General features: G+C 31.6%; 1 protein-coding gene across 5 annotated transcripts in view; it reads left to right on the top strand.

The window, feature by feature from the left end:
• LOC111035653 (eye-specific diacylglycerol kinase) overlaps positions 1–19,556 on the top strand; it is a 233,386-nt gene that overhangs the window by 174,787 nt on the left and 39,043 nt on the right. For all 5 annotated transcript variants that reach the window (XM_022317351.1, XM_022317352.1, XM_022317350.1 and 2 more), the window contains 3 exons: positions 4,642–4,839; positions 8,075–8,204; positions 18,598–18,719. In XM_022317351.1, coding sequence (XP_022173043.1) covers positions 4,642–4,839; positions 8,075–8,204; positions 18,598–18,719 — 450 coding nt within the window. The remainder of the gene's footprint in view (positions 1–4,641; positions 4,840–8,074; positions 8,205–18,597; positions 18,720–19,556) is intronic.

Raw genomic sequence — 19,556 nt, 5'->3', positions numbered from 1 at the left:
TGGTGACATAAAATGGATACTTTTAGATGACAATTATTGACGTATATAATTTTAAAAAAAAACAATTTTTATTAATACAAATGTATTTGATGAATTGATTTAATATAATAAGATCAATGATAATCTGTTTGAAAAAACATATAATAATCACCAGCAATAATGCATTATGAGCTTTTCTTATAAAAACTTAAAATCGTTTTTTTTTATTACAACACTAGATAAAATTATATCAATATTTTTTGAATAACATACAAAATAAGTATAATATTCGAATAGGATTAAGGTGACAAAAATATTATTATTTCAGCTATATATTAATCTTTACTAACGAAATTTATATAAAAATTTAAATATTAATGAAACATAGTGAAATATGTGCTTGGTCGTAATGGGTGTTCTAGAAAACATGAGGATCTTTTTTGATCACACAGGTGTTGCAGAGGAGACCAAATATAACCTCGCTTCTTCTGTGCATCGTATGGTCAGGGGCTTAGGGCCATAATAATATAATATACATGCCTACAACCTGCATATTATTATATATATATAAATATATATATTTATTTATACATTTATACGGACATGTTACGTATTTAAATTATTTATATTATATTAGATTATAACATAGCATTATAATTGTGATATGTGCGCTTGGTGGATATTGTATGTTAAATAAAACAAATTTGAAAAAAAACTTGTTCTATTAGAAAAAACGTGTGTTTGTATAAAGGTAAATTGTATGAAGTAAAATTTTAAATGTATGAAAAAATAAACAACCAGCTAAAATGATAAAATGGGTACTGCAGAAGAATACAAACCGATAAACGCTAAACCTGTCTTTAAAATATTATAAATTATAATATATCAATAATAATATTATTATATTTGGAAAAATAAACTCACCTGTAATCCTAGTTAATGTTGTTGGCCAAAAGCTACAATTTTATAAAATAAATATTGGTTATAGATTATAAAAACTAATATGTATATTATTATAAATACAAAAATGTGGATTGTACCTAAATAATATGAATTGTGTAGAACGCACCAACTTTAATATGGTCAATAGTTTTTATACAAAATAACGTACATTTATTACATAAAAAATAATTATTGAAATTTTGTTAATAATTCTTATTTAACGAAAAAATGATTTACAAATGTCAAATTGTATACATATTGTATAATTCATTTTAACTATACATTATTTTACACAAAAGTATATTACCTATATCTAGTTTCAAAAAAATTAATCTTTAATTATTCCGTTTAAATACATAAATGATGATTCAATCTATTTTTTTGGTTTTTAACTAACGGCTTTAATACCTACTCTATTAAAAATAAAAATATTTAATTTAAAAATGAATTAATATTTAAATCAAATTATTACTTCATACTAATGGTTATAAAATATAATATTAATACACTTAGAATAATATTCATTATGAAAATACTTGTGTTATCAACAAGTAATATTACGTGCTAGATATAATTTATTATTATTCTTACAATGAATATAATTTTTTTTTTCAAAAATTATACTGAATTTTTATTGAAATTAGAAAACACACAAAATGCACTATGGCATTGATATTGAATTATTTAGTATTGTTATTTATTATTTCAATTTTCCAGAAAGTTTACGAACGTAAATTAGTAGAAATTCATGAAAACTAACAGACAATAATATATTAATATGGATATTTCATCATTGTCCGTGACAGTTAGACGTTAAATATTGTAAAACGGCTAGAAAATATTGTCGTTAACTTAGGAGTACAGCCATAATCGTCAGTTTTGAAAACAGACCATTCATTGAAATATTACTAAACAATAACATAATATAGCAGTGCCGCACTCGTGGTGTTATCCGAATGTCCTACTGTTTGGGGGAGGGGGTTTACATCACATCACTGAGAGCCGGCAGAGGCTCTGTGACGACTTACGTCGTAAAAGAACATCATATTATTTAACACGTGTGGCGGAGACTTGGAGATGATGTTCAAAATGTGTAGCAATAATATTATTATAATTATCAAAACCGCCGTCGCGGCGTTGGTATTTACTTGGCGGTGCGTGTTACCCGTGTTCGGGGATGAGACGCGCCCCTCGGCACATAACTCCAGGAAAACAGCAGCCACCGCCGTCACCACCGACGAAATACTCTATACATTATTTTTTTATGACATCATACCGCCGTCGTATTAGCATGCGTAGACATCATTTAACGATCGCCAGGGTGGTGCCTTATATTAGTGCTATATATACCTACACGCCGTCTGATGTGCGTAACGAGCTAAATTCATTAAATAACCTATACAGCAGCGTGTCGTATACGTAAAACATAGTATTATACTGTCACCTATGTGTTTGAGTGTGTGTGTGTGGGGGGGGGATGTGGGTGTGGGTGTGTGCATCGACTGTAAATGCATTTTCCCGCTGCGGTCCGACGGCGCGGGGTTTGCGGCTTAACGGCCGTCAATATTGATTAATTCCGAACCCCTTCCGCTCGCCGACATGACTTGCAGCCCCTCTGACGTTGAGGTTTCGGTCTCGCGAGAGATCCTACGCCTCTACGCGAGTCGATCCTCATCGTCCCCCGATGGCCGACATCTTGTCACGAATCTTGCACAGAGATTTTTCGCCAAAGGTTGCACCTCCTCGTCGCCGCGTGTTCGATGGTAATATTATTACGACATTGGTATGTAAGGTAAGGATAGATAACTTGTTGGTACGTAGCGATGACTGTTAATTCAACTAAACGATAATCATCGTTTTAGTATACGAATAGTACCTTTTTTCAAACGTTCATGTGAATAGCGTGTGAATGTGTTTGGTAGAGATTCTTATGATGGGTTTGGTGAAAACTGAAGGTGGCAGCGAGGACATCTCCCCCCACTTGTACAAGTTTTTCAAATATCCCTAAATTTTTACAGTACCTTCATAATTATTATATGTGTTTATCGTAAATAAATTACCGTTTGTACATTAAACGCTGGAAGACACCTCCGGTGCGCAAAAATCAAATTCCAGCCTTGGCCGAGAAAACATTTTATTTCGTGATCGGAAATATTGACTAATATCTATAGATTTATCAAATGTTATGGTTATAAAATTTAACAGTGAACTAACAGTTAATATCAGTAGTTGTAAACGACTATTGGAAACGTGAATTCGTTATATCGGTATTATTAGTAATTTATTTGTAGCAATAAATTGTAGTTTACCAAACACGGTTCATAAAATTGACAACGATTTTATATAAGAACATGAAATAAACAATACGTTTTGATCGAACATTACGTTTTAAGTGAAGCAAATCATTTAAAAACGGAAATTTCGTTTTCGATCTACCGAAAAAAGGAACATCGATTAATAATTTAACAAACACGATTTTAAACTCGATTCGTGATATTTAATAAAAAGTAAAAATAAAACCGATGCATTTTTTTAATGAAAGTTTTATAATTTACGGATAGTCTTGATGATATGTTAAAATAAGAGGGGAAATGCATCGATTAAATAATGTCCAAACGCTATGTAGGTGCAGTATATAATATTAAAAAAGGTCACCCGAGCACACTACAATATTTTAATACCATTCATTCAAACACTATTTATAAAAACTTATCCGAATGCAAACCATCCTGCAAGTGGTTATGAAGTTCCTAGGTATATTATTATTTAATATGCGATGACGACTTTGACCGTTGATTAATCGAGTTTCGGTCGTTTGATGTGTTGATAAAACACTATGCTTAAAAAGTGATACTTCAAGAACCCAGAATTGTATCATAGTGAAAAAAAGTTGAGTACGTCAAGGTGTTATTGCACGAACCGATCGATGCAATTTTCGTTCGTTCATTATTATGGTACAGAAATCAAAAGTTAAAAAACTATATTAATTTCGTTTTAATAATCGATTCTTGCAGTTGAATAGTAATAGGTAATTATTGATATTCGAGAAAAACTGATCGATCGACCTCCAGCAACAAATTAAAATCCAATGTCACTCAGTTACTAAGCATACTATCCAGTCTCATATTAAACGTCTGTAATACAGGAATCGAACACGTTGCTATCCTCCCACATAAAACTGAGTGTATGGTATAGGAATGCGACACACATAAAACACACTATTACGATCATTAGTGTTCCGATTAACATATTTTAAAAACTTAAATTATTTAGAAAAATTGACTAGAATGACAACCGCTTAAAGTTAGGTCCCATCGCCTATGAACGCTGACGATATAGGCATGACAATTTTTTCAGTGATATTACAACAAAATTATTATCATGTTTGTAATTGAAGCTCTCAGTGGAACGACCGGGAAAATCAACTTTTCAGAATTGTACAGGGTGACAATTAAAGGTGATACAGGAAATAATTCGTGGAATGTAATAATCGGATTTGCATGGTTGGTATACCGATATAAAGGTATTTCTTCCATGATTTCGGTTTCATGAAAAAGTCAATTTCCAATATTAGTGGACCTGTCGGTTATTCCACTGAGCGTTTCAATCATCACAATATTAAATACCTAATAACACCGGATTATAACGTCACGACCGGTAAACAATTATTATATTATTATTGTCAATAATGTGACGGTTTTCGTTTTTTGTCCCCTCCAGAAACACGGAGTCCGCCTGAAATGTTCGGGTTGCCGCATAATCGTGCACTCGGAGTGTCTTGGGAATCTACCGGAAGCGGCCAAGTGCAAGTCGAGCTTCAAGGACGACGGTGTTCGACAGTACAGGGAACACAAAACGGTTAAGCACCATTGGATGCACAGGAGGACGCAAAAGGACAAGTGCTCGCAATGCGGAAAGGTGCGTATAGTATTGTATAATATTATATTATGGCATTCAGCCGGGCTTGAAACCAGTTTTCGGTAAAAAAAAAAAAACTACAATTTCCCGGAGTTTTTGGAAACCTTAAGGCTTAAATTGTTTACCATTATAACTTATTCTCAATCTATTTGAGAATTGTATTTATTTGTGTGGTCTCCGCCTTATAAACGTACAACATGTCAAAAACTGTTTTGCGCGAAATAGAACCACTCGAATGCTAAGCAACCAAATTTTTACACTATAAACAAGAGACCATTTACTGTGAAACATCGTTTTCATTTTTTCGACATCAAAAATACAAAAAAAGTTATTCAAGTTTGAAATAATTAATTTATAAACAATAAGAACTTCTCTTGTATTCTTGTATTTATGATATGGAAAAAATAAAAACAATATTACACAGTAAATGTTCTCCTCTTAATAGTATGAAAATTTGATTGCTGAGGTTGGACTACAGTGGTTCTATTTCGCGCAAAATAGTTTTTGCTACGTTGTACGTTTGTAAGACGCAGACAACACATGTGGGTGGACATTAATTGACATTGCGCCTGTGTTTGCACACAAGATGAATCAAATCTGATCAAATATTGTGTTATATAAAGGATCAACCTGAGTTATGAACTTTCTGCATATTTCATTTCAGAACGTAGTTTTTCTTTGTTCAAACATATTTTAAGTAATATGAGATATTACTGTACCTAATTATTTGGAAATCTATTTGAATATCAATTTTAACACAAAAATTTATTTTTTTTTACTTACTTAGTTACTTTGATTAAAGTAATTCATTTCACTTTTAGGAAATAGTACTACAGTAGGTTAACTTCGTTTTCGATAAAAACAATTTTTTTTTTGGTCATTATTATTTGAAACCGTCAATAGTGTATGGGTCGCAACTCGTAACATTTCACACACGCAATATTATTATTGGTTTTTTTTTATTAAATATAGTCCTCGGTTTCGTGTCTTATTGGGAGAAACCTCTTATGAGTGGTACACTTGTTTTTAAACTTATAATATTCCCATTGTAATATTAAGTAATAATAACATAACTATGTAACAAGAATAGAACTTATCATGTGCTTAAAATGTAAAACATCATGATGATTTTCATGTTGCAAATATTTTCGTTTTTAAAGGCTTAAAACACTGAGATTTGACACTACCTGTCCCAAACATTAGGTTTCTTAATCATTCAAATACTGAACATTACAGGAACGTATTAGCGCATTGGTCTAGGGCCTGTGGTAACTTTAATCTGGGCCTGCGAGCAACAAATGAAAACTTTGGCCAATTGTAAAATTAAGATACTAACAGGCGACGAACACCAGTTTCGACGAACTATAAAAGTATTAGAAGAACAAAAAGTTGAGTATCACAGATACCAACTTCAAACAGAAAACAAGTTTGAGGTGGTAATTCGTGGATTGCACCCTGAAACTGACCCCTGTGACGTTAAAAGTGAATTATCCGAATTAGGACATCTTGTACATAATGTTACGAACATTCAAATTAAGATAAAAGTCGATCCTAACAACAAGTTTAGTGATCGAACTATTGTAATGCTTCCATTATTCTTCGTGGATTTGGAGCCACAAGCAAACAACAAAGATATTTATGATATTAAAAATGTGTGCTATCATAATATAATAAAAGTGGAATCTCCGAGGAAAAAAAAGAAGTGCCACAATGTAAACATTTTCAATTATTTGATCACTCTCAAAACTATTGTTTCAAAACACCAAAGTATGTAAATTGTAGTGAAGGTCATACTTCACTAAATTGCCCTTAGTTTAAGAAATCAAAGGCGAAATGCGCAAACTGTGATGAAGGACACAGCGCTAATTGGAAAGTATGCATCACATATAAAAATGCAATAGAAAAAGCTCACCAAAAAAAAAAACTACAGCAGTACAAAGAATACTACAAAAGCCTGCGAAACCAGTCACTCGAGAAGTTTCTTTTGCACAGATGTACGAAAATCAAAAGGGTCCATTGACTCAAACTTAAACACTACAAAATAAAAATGTACCGTTGCTATCTGACGTGATGGCAGCATTAACAAAATTAAATGAGACATTGGAGAAACTTGAAAATAGCGTCTAATATCGATGTAATACAACGCTGTCAAAACATCGCTCTTCCGACCATTACTGCAACCTTCCGGTTCGAAAGAAACAACGCAATTATATCACCATCGTGATGTGATGCTGCCTACAGTAGCAGACGAAGTCCAAAGGTTTGCTCGCAAATACGATACGAGGACAGATCACCATTTCAATCCATTGGTCATCCAATTATTAGATAACTCCAAGACTTCAGACATCTTAGGCGTCTGAAACCATACGACTTAATTTAAGATGGCATTAAAAAAAAAAAATTACAAAACTTGACCATTATAAAGATGTGATATCATAAATAAATGCTAAGTGAATCAAATTAAAAATATTATTTATTCTATCTCAATAATTTATTCACTTTGCTAGAATTTATCTCAACAAATAAACATGTCCGTTCATAACTGGACTATTTAATAAATTTCAATTAAAAATGTTACTAAATTTTTTTTGTAAATAAAATAAATTCTCGCAAAGTAAATACATTATGTAGATAAAATAAATGTGTTTTAAATTTAATTTACTTAGCATTTATTAATGATAGTACATCTTTATAATGCTAAAGTTTTATAAATGACTATTTTTTTTTGACTTGGCAATTTTTTACATGGAGTTGGATGAAGTGGAGAGAAAGATGAAGATTGTTTTGGGATATAACAAACACCGAGTACCGACTACCGTTACCTATGAACTATAATATTGTGTTTAATTTATATTAGCTATATAAATAATGATAAGCTCGTAGCTACTATAAAAGTTTAATAATTAATAACTTCTTAAAACTATTATTAAATCATAGGTACTTCATAGAAATAATAAAATTTGTTTAGAAAACCGGTATTTAATCGGTTACGGGTAACCGGCATTTTGCTTAATCGGTAACCTGTAATCGTGTGTATAGTACCGGTAATTGGTAACCACTAACGACAGAACCGATTTAAAACTGGTAACCGTTATCAACATTTTTTTCGGTTTAGTTAACCGTTAATTTATACAACGGTTTCAGGCCCGATTATTGTCGGTGTTGCCTTTTGAACTTTAAAAAGTTCGAAACGATTTTCGCACGACTAATCAGCCGGTTTTTGTGTTGTCTGCAGGCGTTCCAGTCGGTGCTGTCGTTCAGTTCCAAGGAAATCATAGCGCTCACTTGCTCTTGGTGCAAGCTTAGTGTCCACAACAAGACCGCGTGTTTCAACGACACAAAAATGAACGAACCCTGTTCTTTAGGTGAGTAGTATAAAAAATGTTATGTGGAAAGTATCCACACACTTGCAGATCTTGTCTTCCCCAAAAATTGTCCCGAAAATGTCTCTCGTTGTGTTCTGCAAATACGATTTGGAAGGTTTTTATTTTACCCGTCTAAACGTGAAAGAAATAATAATTCGATTTACTATAATTTAATCGAAAATACCAAATGACCATGCAAATAGGTATTTAAATAAGTTGAATTTATTAATAGTATTTAAGGGCATCAGATCAATATATATTATGTAGTTTCGTATGTTATACGATTTATTCAGGGCTATGTGTGGGAGACGGGAAGAAAAATTTAATATATTATAATAATATTAAGTATAACCCCTATTCCTTAATAATATCATCTTTCTTCTATTTTCAACCAAATCGATAAAAATAGGTACGTACTTACTGTTCTAAGAATCGATGAAAAATTATTGTAATGCTTGATGAAACTACCTATTTTCAATATAATAATATATATTATAGCAACAGTCAGGTTCTTACTAAAAAATTTGGGTACGAAACGTGTGTACATATTATTTTATCGACATTATATTTTGTAAATAAGGTTACCATCATAAATCTGGACAATGCGTCCATTATTATTTCAATGCGATTTATTCAAATATTGACATTAAAAAACGGATATAATATTATTTAATTAAATCGTTGCTATATATATTATTATTTACCTTCGACATCGTACAGTTATTTTTATTTTACATTTACTGTTACCTACATTTTATTTTCACATGGTAATATGGTATAAACGTTGATGATTTAATAACAATAAACAATATTATTGACGCGATAATACTACCTATATAATATAATAATATTATTTCACTGGAGGCAGACAATAAACATATTATTATATACAATTATTAGCTGTCGTCTAATCGAGCGACCGATCGTCGAGGGTGATAGCCAATCACATCCAATCGGATGGTACAATTTCCAACCAGGTCACAGATTATAGGAACACACACAGATGGCCATATAGTATGGCGGTGTAATTAGAAACGCTATAGAGATGTAATATTTAATAACGACACAAACATATTATTTGGAGAAATGAAACGTAGGCGCAAAACACAATAAAGCCGTATAAGAATATAATATATAAGGACGGTGTGCGTAGGTATACGACTTTCGAGTTAATGGAAGTTAAACAAGCCAGCGAGCTTTACACAACGGCGTAGGTATAGATAATTGGATGCTCTTGAAAACAATAACGAACGTTTTGCACGAAACGTAATAATGTTCATTATTTTCACGACCTTCGACTAAAATCGTGGTATTCACGTCATGGGTGATTAGAAATTCAATTTTCGTGACCGTTCATACAATTCGAAAAAAAGAGTATTTATTGATGTTTATCCAAGTGCCTAGTTAGTTACCCATTATGCACGCCTAACAAGAATAATAATAATTGGTCGAGTCGAAGTATGATTAGGTAAATTAGATTATTAATTATTGTAGCATGTATATCAAGTCGAGCGTTCGATCAAGACCAGTCAAAATACGAATTGCACAGGAAATTAAAAAATATATATTTTATACATCTTTTTAGACTTCAAGGCTATTTTACACTCGCTAAAATGTCGGAGTAAAATTATATTTAGCATAAGTAGCGTAGAAAAGTATGCTTATTATTATTTATTTTATATAAACACATTCGAGGGTAATTTTGTATTTACTCTTCGACGCGTTTCGTATTGTGTATAGTGACATACAACAGTATTAGGTCAAATACTATAAATACAAAATTATTATTAACTCGGTTTTATGGGAACAATGGTAGAGAATTTTTATTTTTAAATCAATCAGATATTGTATATTATTATTAGTATGTCAGTTATGTTCATAATATTGTTATGCATTGTGTTTAATCGGATATTTTATTTTTACCTTATGGTTTTTTTATTCACTGCAATTGTACTCGCAAATATTCAAAAACGATATCGGGTTTTTTAAATTTAAATTCATATTTTTACCACACGAATTCGTATACATAAAATACACGCGGTTTGCGGAAGCAAAATAAATTACAAAATACCATACACTTTTTTCGACCACTTTATTGTTAACGAGTCTAAAAAAATTTTTATTTCTATTTCCTGCTGGTAGTTCATTTGATCTGGTTATCTTTCAAAGTGAAATCGTATAGATAATTTAGTGTATATTATGTATTTGAAAATAAGTAAATATTGTTTTCGAACACTTGAGATTTTCCATACCACTTACGGAGAGTCCTGTGGCACTCTATTCTTCAAATGAAAATTTTTTTTTACTTAAAACTATAAAATAGTAATATTGAATCGTGTATGAATCTTTATATTGGATATAAAGATACTTGAATCATACTTTGACAGTTCGACCTTGTGCCCAATCGAAATTCTGCCAAACACAAACTCCTCACACGTGTTAAAACCTACCGTTCCAAACCTTACTACTACCAAAATTACCATACAAACAGCTTATGGCTATGATAGCTGCGCTTAAGGATCATTATGAAAAATAAAAAAATAATAAATTCACGTTAAATATTGAAGAGTTAGTTGTATTTCAAATAGGATCATAATATATATAATCATACATTTAAGCCAAATCTTCCCTTCAAACACTTTGTATAATATTATATTATAAAAATTGAATGAGTAGTATATAACTGTATAGTAAAAGTACCTACTTAATGTTTGATGAGCAAAATGGAGTTTCACAGAGGTACCCTGCACAATATATTAGTCCCCTACTCCGCTTATCGAGATTTTAAATACCGATGAATAATTCAAATTATAACTACTTATTCAAAACTCTTTTAAATTTGTATAAATTTTAATCCTCAGAAAAATATTCAGCTTAGGAATATGATAAAAAATTAAAAATATATGTAACTGTTAATTAAAGTAAAAACGTAATAAATCGTATATATATGTAACAATAAAAAATGGTAAAAAAAAACTATTTCGTAATTGGTTGATTTAAAAAAAAAATATTTTCCAAACCTAAAGCCATAAACCTATATAATTATAATAATAATAATCCTTAATAATTATCCTTAACACATTATAAATTAAAAACTATGAAACTATTATAAGTCAAATTTTGATTTAGAAACATTGAAATTCTCAAGAAAATTAACTCCGCCCATAGTACCTATTCAAGATATAAAATGATATCGTTTGTCGCAATATTTCGAGACTAAGGCCGACGACCTTTTGTACGCGATAAGCTTGGCGAGCTCAACCGTCGCACAGTGGGAGGAATTGAGGTTTTACCGCGGCAAAAATATATTTCATAATAAAATCAAATTATATTTATTTAATTATAGTTTTAAATATGTTATAATTGATAGGTTTATATTTACAAAAGAAAATTAATAAAATAGCTAAGTTCTATTAGTTGTGTGAAAACACGATAGGTAAAATAGTCCTAGTCCCCTCTGCACTTGCCTGTACGACAACCGTGGATATCCACGGACGTACGACGTACTATCTGTTCTTCCGCGACCATCGTTCGAGACGTCGCCTTTGTCGCGTGTGAGTTTGCCATTGTGGGCCATTTTGTGCCATTTTGCGCCGGTGGCGTGTGGTGTAGTATTGCGAACACTCGTTTCCTTTGATTGTTCGGCATCTTGTCGCGCGGGACATCGTCGCTGTCGTGCGTGGGCGCGTTTATTCACTATTGGCAGTGTGAACCGTTGAAGCCGTGTATTGACTTCGCGGCCTTTACGTCATCTACGTTGTTGTGATTTTATTGTCGTTGAAGCCGTGCATTGACTTTGCAGTCTTTATGTCATCTGCGTAGTGGTCATTGTATAAACAATGTTGTTGCGGGTGGTCACTTTCATTGCGTCCCTTGTCTGTTACGAGTGCGTAAATATTATTTGGATTTTTGTGTCAATGACCTGACACCTGTCACTTATCATAAAGTGATATCAGGCCAATAATTAACCGCCACTAGTCTATTGATCACACTGCGAGGGACCCAGCCGTCGGTGGAGTTTAGCAGCTTGCTGGTACTGTTATTTTGTTTGTTTTGTATACTATCCGTGATATCAGTGATATCGATCACGTTAATTACTATCAATAAAAATCGATTTGTCATTATTATTATATTTTAGTATTTCTTGTATTTTTGCTCTCGTCTTTCATTATTTATATTGTGTATTTTATACGACGCGTATTATAGTGTATATTTGTAGCACGACGGTGTTTTTAAAAATTATTGGTTTTGTTTATTAGAATATTGGTCACCAGCTTCTTGTACGATAGTTAACTATACACTCTGGGTTTTCTTAGCTTGCCATCCTAAGCCAACCGCATTACGGAAGAGTCTAGTGGTACAGTATCAATAATAATAATAATAAGCCGTCAGTTTTTTTCTCCTTGCGCGACGGCTGCGGACCATGATGGTGCTAAATTGCCTACATGATGCGCCGTCATCATAAACTATTATTATTATATTAAATTCACGTTACTGTGAGTATTACCTATATGATATTATTATTTTTTCTAACGCCAATTCGGTCAGACGCAGTTTCACGACCTAGTCTTGCCGTTCTTAATTATCAATACCAATGAAACTATTAGTCATCGGAAGTAATACACTCTCTGAAAGGTCCCGATTATGCAAACATAAATATATTCACAATGTAATACCAGCGTGGCAGCATACAAAACGATATATTATGTAATATATACTAAACTACACTATGCTATACTCATTATATTATTATTTTAAAGTTACATTTCTTTCTTTTGAGTAAATCATTTTGATGAAACAATTTTGTTACGATATACAATCAAAATGTACTGTATCTACCGACTATAATATCTTATTTCGGATTTAAAAGAGAAAGCAGGATATAAATAAAAGATCATAATTGATTCAAATTCGTAAATTAAATTAAAAGTTCAAACGTTGAAAATGTATAAACTGATTAATAAATACCGTCTGAAGAATTTTAAATTAAATTGTTTCGGGACTCAGCATCTTTTTCATAACCAAAGCAGTAATTGGTTTTGAACATACGAACTAATTACCATAAAGTTAGTCATGTCTCGGTCGCTTTTTATGTTAAATAAATATAATAATATAATAACGTGTTTACATTTTTATACTAGCTTGAGTTAATTGGATGAAAATATATGCACGTTAAATATATATTTCCGATGCTCTGTAGACTTTAAAATAACGTTTTAAAATTATTGTATTCAAAAATAATCAGAGCGGAAGTATGTGATTTTTTTTAATAGTCCATTGCTGGGTTTCGGTGAACAAAAAAAAAACGATAGTGATCGAAACACCAACGAGGAAACGAGATCGTGTGTTATAAATAGCATTTGAGCAATTTCCGGTGTATGGAAAAGTAACGAAGAAAAAATAGTTAACATATATTATGTTCATATTGGTATATATAGATTTAATATTTTAATGGGCACATCTGAGAGCCTGTCTAAATTTCAAAACGATAGTAACAAATTTACGGGCCCAATTTAAAAACCATTCACACAATTGCTACTGATATTTCCTTATTAATAACTACAATCAATATTTTTGGTTATGAACTGTTTATTTGCGTTTTTGATTAAATCTACTTCACAATTATAATTTTTTGATCAAAACGAATAATAATTGATTTTTTCCAAATTTAAACGCATGAAGATCTAGTGCATCCGTACAGCTGTGTAAGTAGTATTTTTACCACTTTTCTGCATTCAATTAAGTTTACCAACATATTGTTATTTCCATTGTTTAGGCCAGTAGTAAGTTGTACAAGCTACAAACATTTCAATCATAATCTGCAGCAACGGAAATGCATTTAATTGAAGGGGGTTCGACAACAATAAAAATCTTTTAGTTTCATCACGATACGGAACTAACGCTTTCGTTGAGCGATACACTTTATCAAAGTTATCCCGTCATAATTTAATTTCAACCACTTCGTCAATTTGAAACTCGCGAGACTATATTATAAATATATATGTTCAATGACGCCGAACAAAATTGAAATTGGCAGTTCAAATAACTTGAATGACCCACCACCTCGTCCAATTTACCACCACCACGCCTCTGATCATTTTCTTTTTTTTGTGTACATCTATACATATTTTAAATGGTAAACTTTTACCAAGTAATATAGAAAATAATTAATTTGATTTTCTGATGATCACTTTGTATTTTATACTAATATTCATTAATTAGGTACTGTTCAAATTTATTGTGGGTGTCACAGACGATACAAGGTCACGTCCCGTCATCGGCCACCGCTCGCTTTTCATGACTCTTCGTCTACGGAACATCGAAAGAAGAACATTTTATTTTTTTAAATTATTCGGAACTAATTCTGAGTGAGAGGTGTTTTGTTTTACATTTTTTTTTACTTCGAATGTCATAAACAGGGGAAAAAATAATGCTTCAGTTTTAAATATTGAGTGTGGTTTATGGAAGAAAATTGAATGTAAGTTGAAGAAATTTCCAGTTATTTTCAAAATATTGTGAAAAAAAATATACGAAAAACTGATTTTTTATTTTACCTAATTCAAAAATAATTAACTGTAATTACTTGAAATATTCTCCAATTCTCCGTGTATATATATACCAGCAGTTTTTATTTACCATTTTCCAAATATTGTTTTGCCGTTTATAGACAATGTTGAGGTTTTCAAATTTTGAGTTGTAAACTTGATTTTGTATATACAATTTATCAATTAATTTCTTTGTACATATTTCAGTTTTCCATGATTTGATTATGATTTGAATTCATAAAGTTGTTAATTATATCACCGTTTCGTAATTTCATTATTATAATTATCACAAAAAATTGAACCTCATTGAATACATTTCTTGTCTGTCCTTTTACTAATATTTGTATTGTTTCAAATCGATTAAACACTGATTTTTGAGATATTTTGTAATTCAACTAGGTTTGGAATATATAATTACCCTACAAATTAATTGAAAAACAATTAATAAACCTTAACATCATAAATTCATTGTTTCATAATTTAAGCATTAGCACGAGCACCTATTTTCCAAATTTGTTTATTATATACGATCGGTCGTTAAATCTAAGGTGTCGAAAACTAGTAGACTCGAGGGCGGAACAAGTGAATAAAATCAAACGAGTGTTATGATCGATATGTATTCAAAAGCATATGAACTATACCACAATCTATACTCACACATAATTATCTTTCCGTCGTATTCGGTCACCTTCATTAATAATAATAAAAAATATGAAATGTATTGTTATTCATGCTGGTTTCATGGTGCTGATAAACGAACGTGGGTGAAGCAGTGTAAAAACGTAGGTATGTTAGACCGTTCAGATGTTCGGCAGAAGAGTAGAGGAATGCATAGGTCATGCGAAAGGCACATTCTTCTTTTCCCAGATAATATTAGTCGCTTAAGAGGATCACATGATATCTGCGGAGAAAACATTGAATACAAAAAACCCAAACTATAATTTAACCTTCCGCGTACTATAGGGACACCGGAAACGATTATATTTTTGACTTATACTTACATACAAGATCAAAAACGTTTATGAGGGAGAATATAGTAAACATTAAATATTATACACGTTTTCAAAAGCTCGAATACTGTCTCGATGATGATAATTATGTTTTCATCGGCAATATCATTATGTGATATCATGCCATCGATAAGCGTGCAATGCGTATTATCGTTTTCAGCGTCAATTTAAAATCATTTAATTTTAATAACGTTAAATAATTTAATAACAATTTTCATATTCGTTATAATATTATTTGGATCCACGTCATACGTTGAAAATTGTATAAGCATAATAATGAACCCACAACAAACCCTTTTGCGACATAATATCAAAACTCATTAAAAAATATACTCAAACTTTGTGACGAAAGAATATAGATGTTTTGTTTTTATGTACAATATAAAACCTGTGCCTCGGTAGAGTATAAAGAGAAATGAAAAATCCATCTTATGTCTACGAATATACTCCAATCTTAAACATATAAACAGAAAACACGTACTCTGACAAAAAAAAATATTTTTTAATTTACATACTCAACTTCAATTGGCAAAAAACTGAAAAACCAAAAACACCAAATCCAACCTAATGCTAAATAAAAAAAAAAGATACAAACAACTATTATATATACCCATGCCTAAAAAGAAAAGATGAAACTATCAAGAACTTCTTACGAATAAGACACACGTACATTCCTTGCACATCAACTACCTTTTTATTTTAAAGAAAATGTACAATCTGTACACAACAAAGTAATATGAAGTAAATTGTGTAATTGAAATTAGGTTTGGTTTGCACGAACGACATTACGGCATTTTTACATTATTTACATTTTGATCTGAGGATATTGGTGTTACGAGAGGATGTGTTGGAGGACAACATACTGAGAGATAATGTGTATTACTTCGTGTGTTTGGAATTTGTTGAAAACGTTAATAGATTACTTGGGTTATAGTTGGGTAGTTGTTGTTAACTTAGTACAACTAACTTGTGTCAAAAAGCCAACCACCTATAACATGCAACAAGTATAGAGTCGAGTATAGTGTGAATAATACAGTAATAGTAAAACGCATCTACACTGAACACAACATATACAAGGATTGATGCAATATTATATTACTATAAAGTATAAACACTACATTCCGCAGTATCGCAGGTCGGATAAGTGCTGAGACAAAGTTTTTTATTTGATACCTATCATTTATCAACTTTATAATTAAGAATAAGACTAAAAAATATAATTATATTGAACCATAGACTGTATATAAGATAAAAGATAAAACAAAATGTAAATTATATGTAAAAATCAATCGTGTAAACATGTTATTTAAGTTTTAGCAGTGATATAATGCCCACACTAGTTTAAAATTGTAGACATTGACCATAATTTAATTTTGGTCACAAATTATAATGCTATATTATGGTACTACAATGGACTTAGATGCATAAAACCATATAAGCACACTTCATATATTGTTGGTTTATTCTAAAAGATTTTATTTTTATTTTAGAACGACTATCTTCATTAGTTATGTTATTAGTCCAAAGTTTGAATTATATCTCGTTACTCAGGGACTTCCAATGCGGAGAGTGAATTTATGACAAGTCTAAAAATGCAACGCATGAAACTTGAACTCTGTATATAGCCGCAATATTATGATGACACCTTGATCGTCCGACTCTGGTTCAAAAATTCAAAAATGGGGATAGAAAGAAGGAAATCGAGTTTGTTTGTTTTAATAACTGGTCCACCGAGCAAACTACTTCAACACATTTGCCAAAAAATTTTCTTACAGCCAATTATATCGAAAATATCTCTTGATAAATTAAACTGTATTATTACATGGTATGTACAAACCCTCAAAAAAAGTAAGCGATTAAACTGCAAAATAATAGTACCTCGGTACATATAAATAAAGAGGTTTAAGGTTTTAACGTGTTTCTGAATTAGGTCAAAAATAAATAACGATAAGACAAAAAGAGCACTCTAAAACTTGGCAAAGACAGATAAGTAAACTTAACGTCTCTTTTAAACGCCACTTAATTGTTTCCAAACGCAAGATGTGACGTCCGTTCGTAACCTCCGATTGAAATAGTTTAGGTACTCGGAATCGCACGCTTTGATTGTTTTCAATATTATATTATCCACGGTTAGAACCACGACTCGAATCCAATAGCATTTTCTAATTTATTGCTTTAGAATACAGATAAAAATCACAGAGGAAACTATACATTTGTATTGAGCGTCAAGGATTTTGAATATAACTTTAACACTGTATATGTTTACATATAAGTATTTTAGATATTTAGAGAAATTCCCCGGGTTTCGGTCATATTTTTATTTACAAGCCAGCATTAAATCAAATTTAATTTGTGCTTTTCATAAATCTTATAATTTCAATATGATATAAATAGAAAAGAAGTCATATATATTAATTTTAGTTTTGTTCTTAATTTATAAATTATTAATATCATTTTAAAAACTAAATTGTTGGTTAATCGTATGCATTTTTTAAATGAATGCCTAGTTCATATTTTTTTATCATTATCTGTACTTGTTAATGCTATACAATCCAACCCCTGGTTAATAATCATTACTTTCCACGTTTTGCCCTTCCCCCCCCATTAAGCCACGGACGTCGAGAAATACAAAACACGAAATGTACACAGAGAAAAACGATATTGTTTGTATATTATATTTTATTGTTATGTCGACGGTTGTAAAACGAACTGCGGAAGTGGCCGACCTTTGGAGATTTTTCGGGAAACATAATATTTTATTTATTGTATACCAACTACACGATTATTATACCGGAGTATACCTTTTTGTTAACCGCTTTGTTTGTGTTTTTGTTTCAGGTAAACATAGTAATATAATTGTGCCCCCGTCGTGGATCGTCAAGTTGCCACGGAAGGGCAACTTCAAGTCCAGCATTAGATCGCCGAAAAAACGGTCGTCCAAAAAGAAAACGAAAGATAAGGTGCGTATGCGACATGCGTATATTATACATAGCTAGTATGAATATGTAGTTCCGAAATAATATTCTTTCCCTCGCGGTACATATCATTATTATTATTATACCGTGTTAACCGTGAACGTGGTACCACCGTTTGAACCACACGTACCCGACCCGCAAAGCTGTGAGCATTTACCCGTATCGCTTGTAAATTATTTACACCTTATCTGAATGTCGGTCAGCTCCGTTTGTTGTTGGGTCGAAACAAAACGTTTCGGACTTTTATAAATGAACGTATATTGTTCTCGAGGATCGCGTGTACCATTGTTTTATTTTTATACACATCGGGAAAAACGGGTGCACCTTATAATGGTTAATTAAAACTACTTACATTTTTTATGGGCAAATGGTTTATTTTATAACAATGCGCGTTTTCCGTTGTTGAAAAATTCATCACCCGCGTTATTCGTATGTGGAAGACGTGTGATACACACGTCATATTATAACACTGGTTGTACAGTGGCACATCAATTACAAGAGCAGAGATACCAGGGACGGGTCTTAAAAATTATTCAAAACTTCTATTTCAACAGAAAACATGTGGCTAATAATCGCTCGATTGCACAACTACCACACTGGATGTCGAAAGTACATATTATTATTTGTTATTTCATCGTTCAACAACTTACATTCGTCGCTTGTCCGCCGGTCGCAAATTGTTATTATATTATTATCATTATTGTCGAAGTAGTGTAATACACAGATGAGACCGAATATCCTGGATACACCTATCTAACGACATGGAATCAAATATTTTCTTCCCTCCATAGGCGTGACTAGACTTCATTCACAGCGGCGGCC

The sequence above is a fragment of the Myzus persicae genome, unplaced genomic scaffold (genome assembly GCF_001856785.1).
Source record: "Myzus persicae strain clone G006 unplaced genomic scaffold, MPER_G0061.0, whole genome shotgun sequence".
Taxonomy (NCBI): Eukaryota; Metazoa; Arthropoda; class Insecta; order Hemiptera; family Aphididae; genus Myzus; species Myzus persicae.
This window is presented reverse-complemented; position numbering and strand designations above follow the sequence as displayed.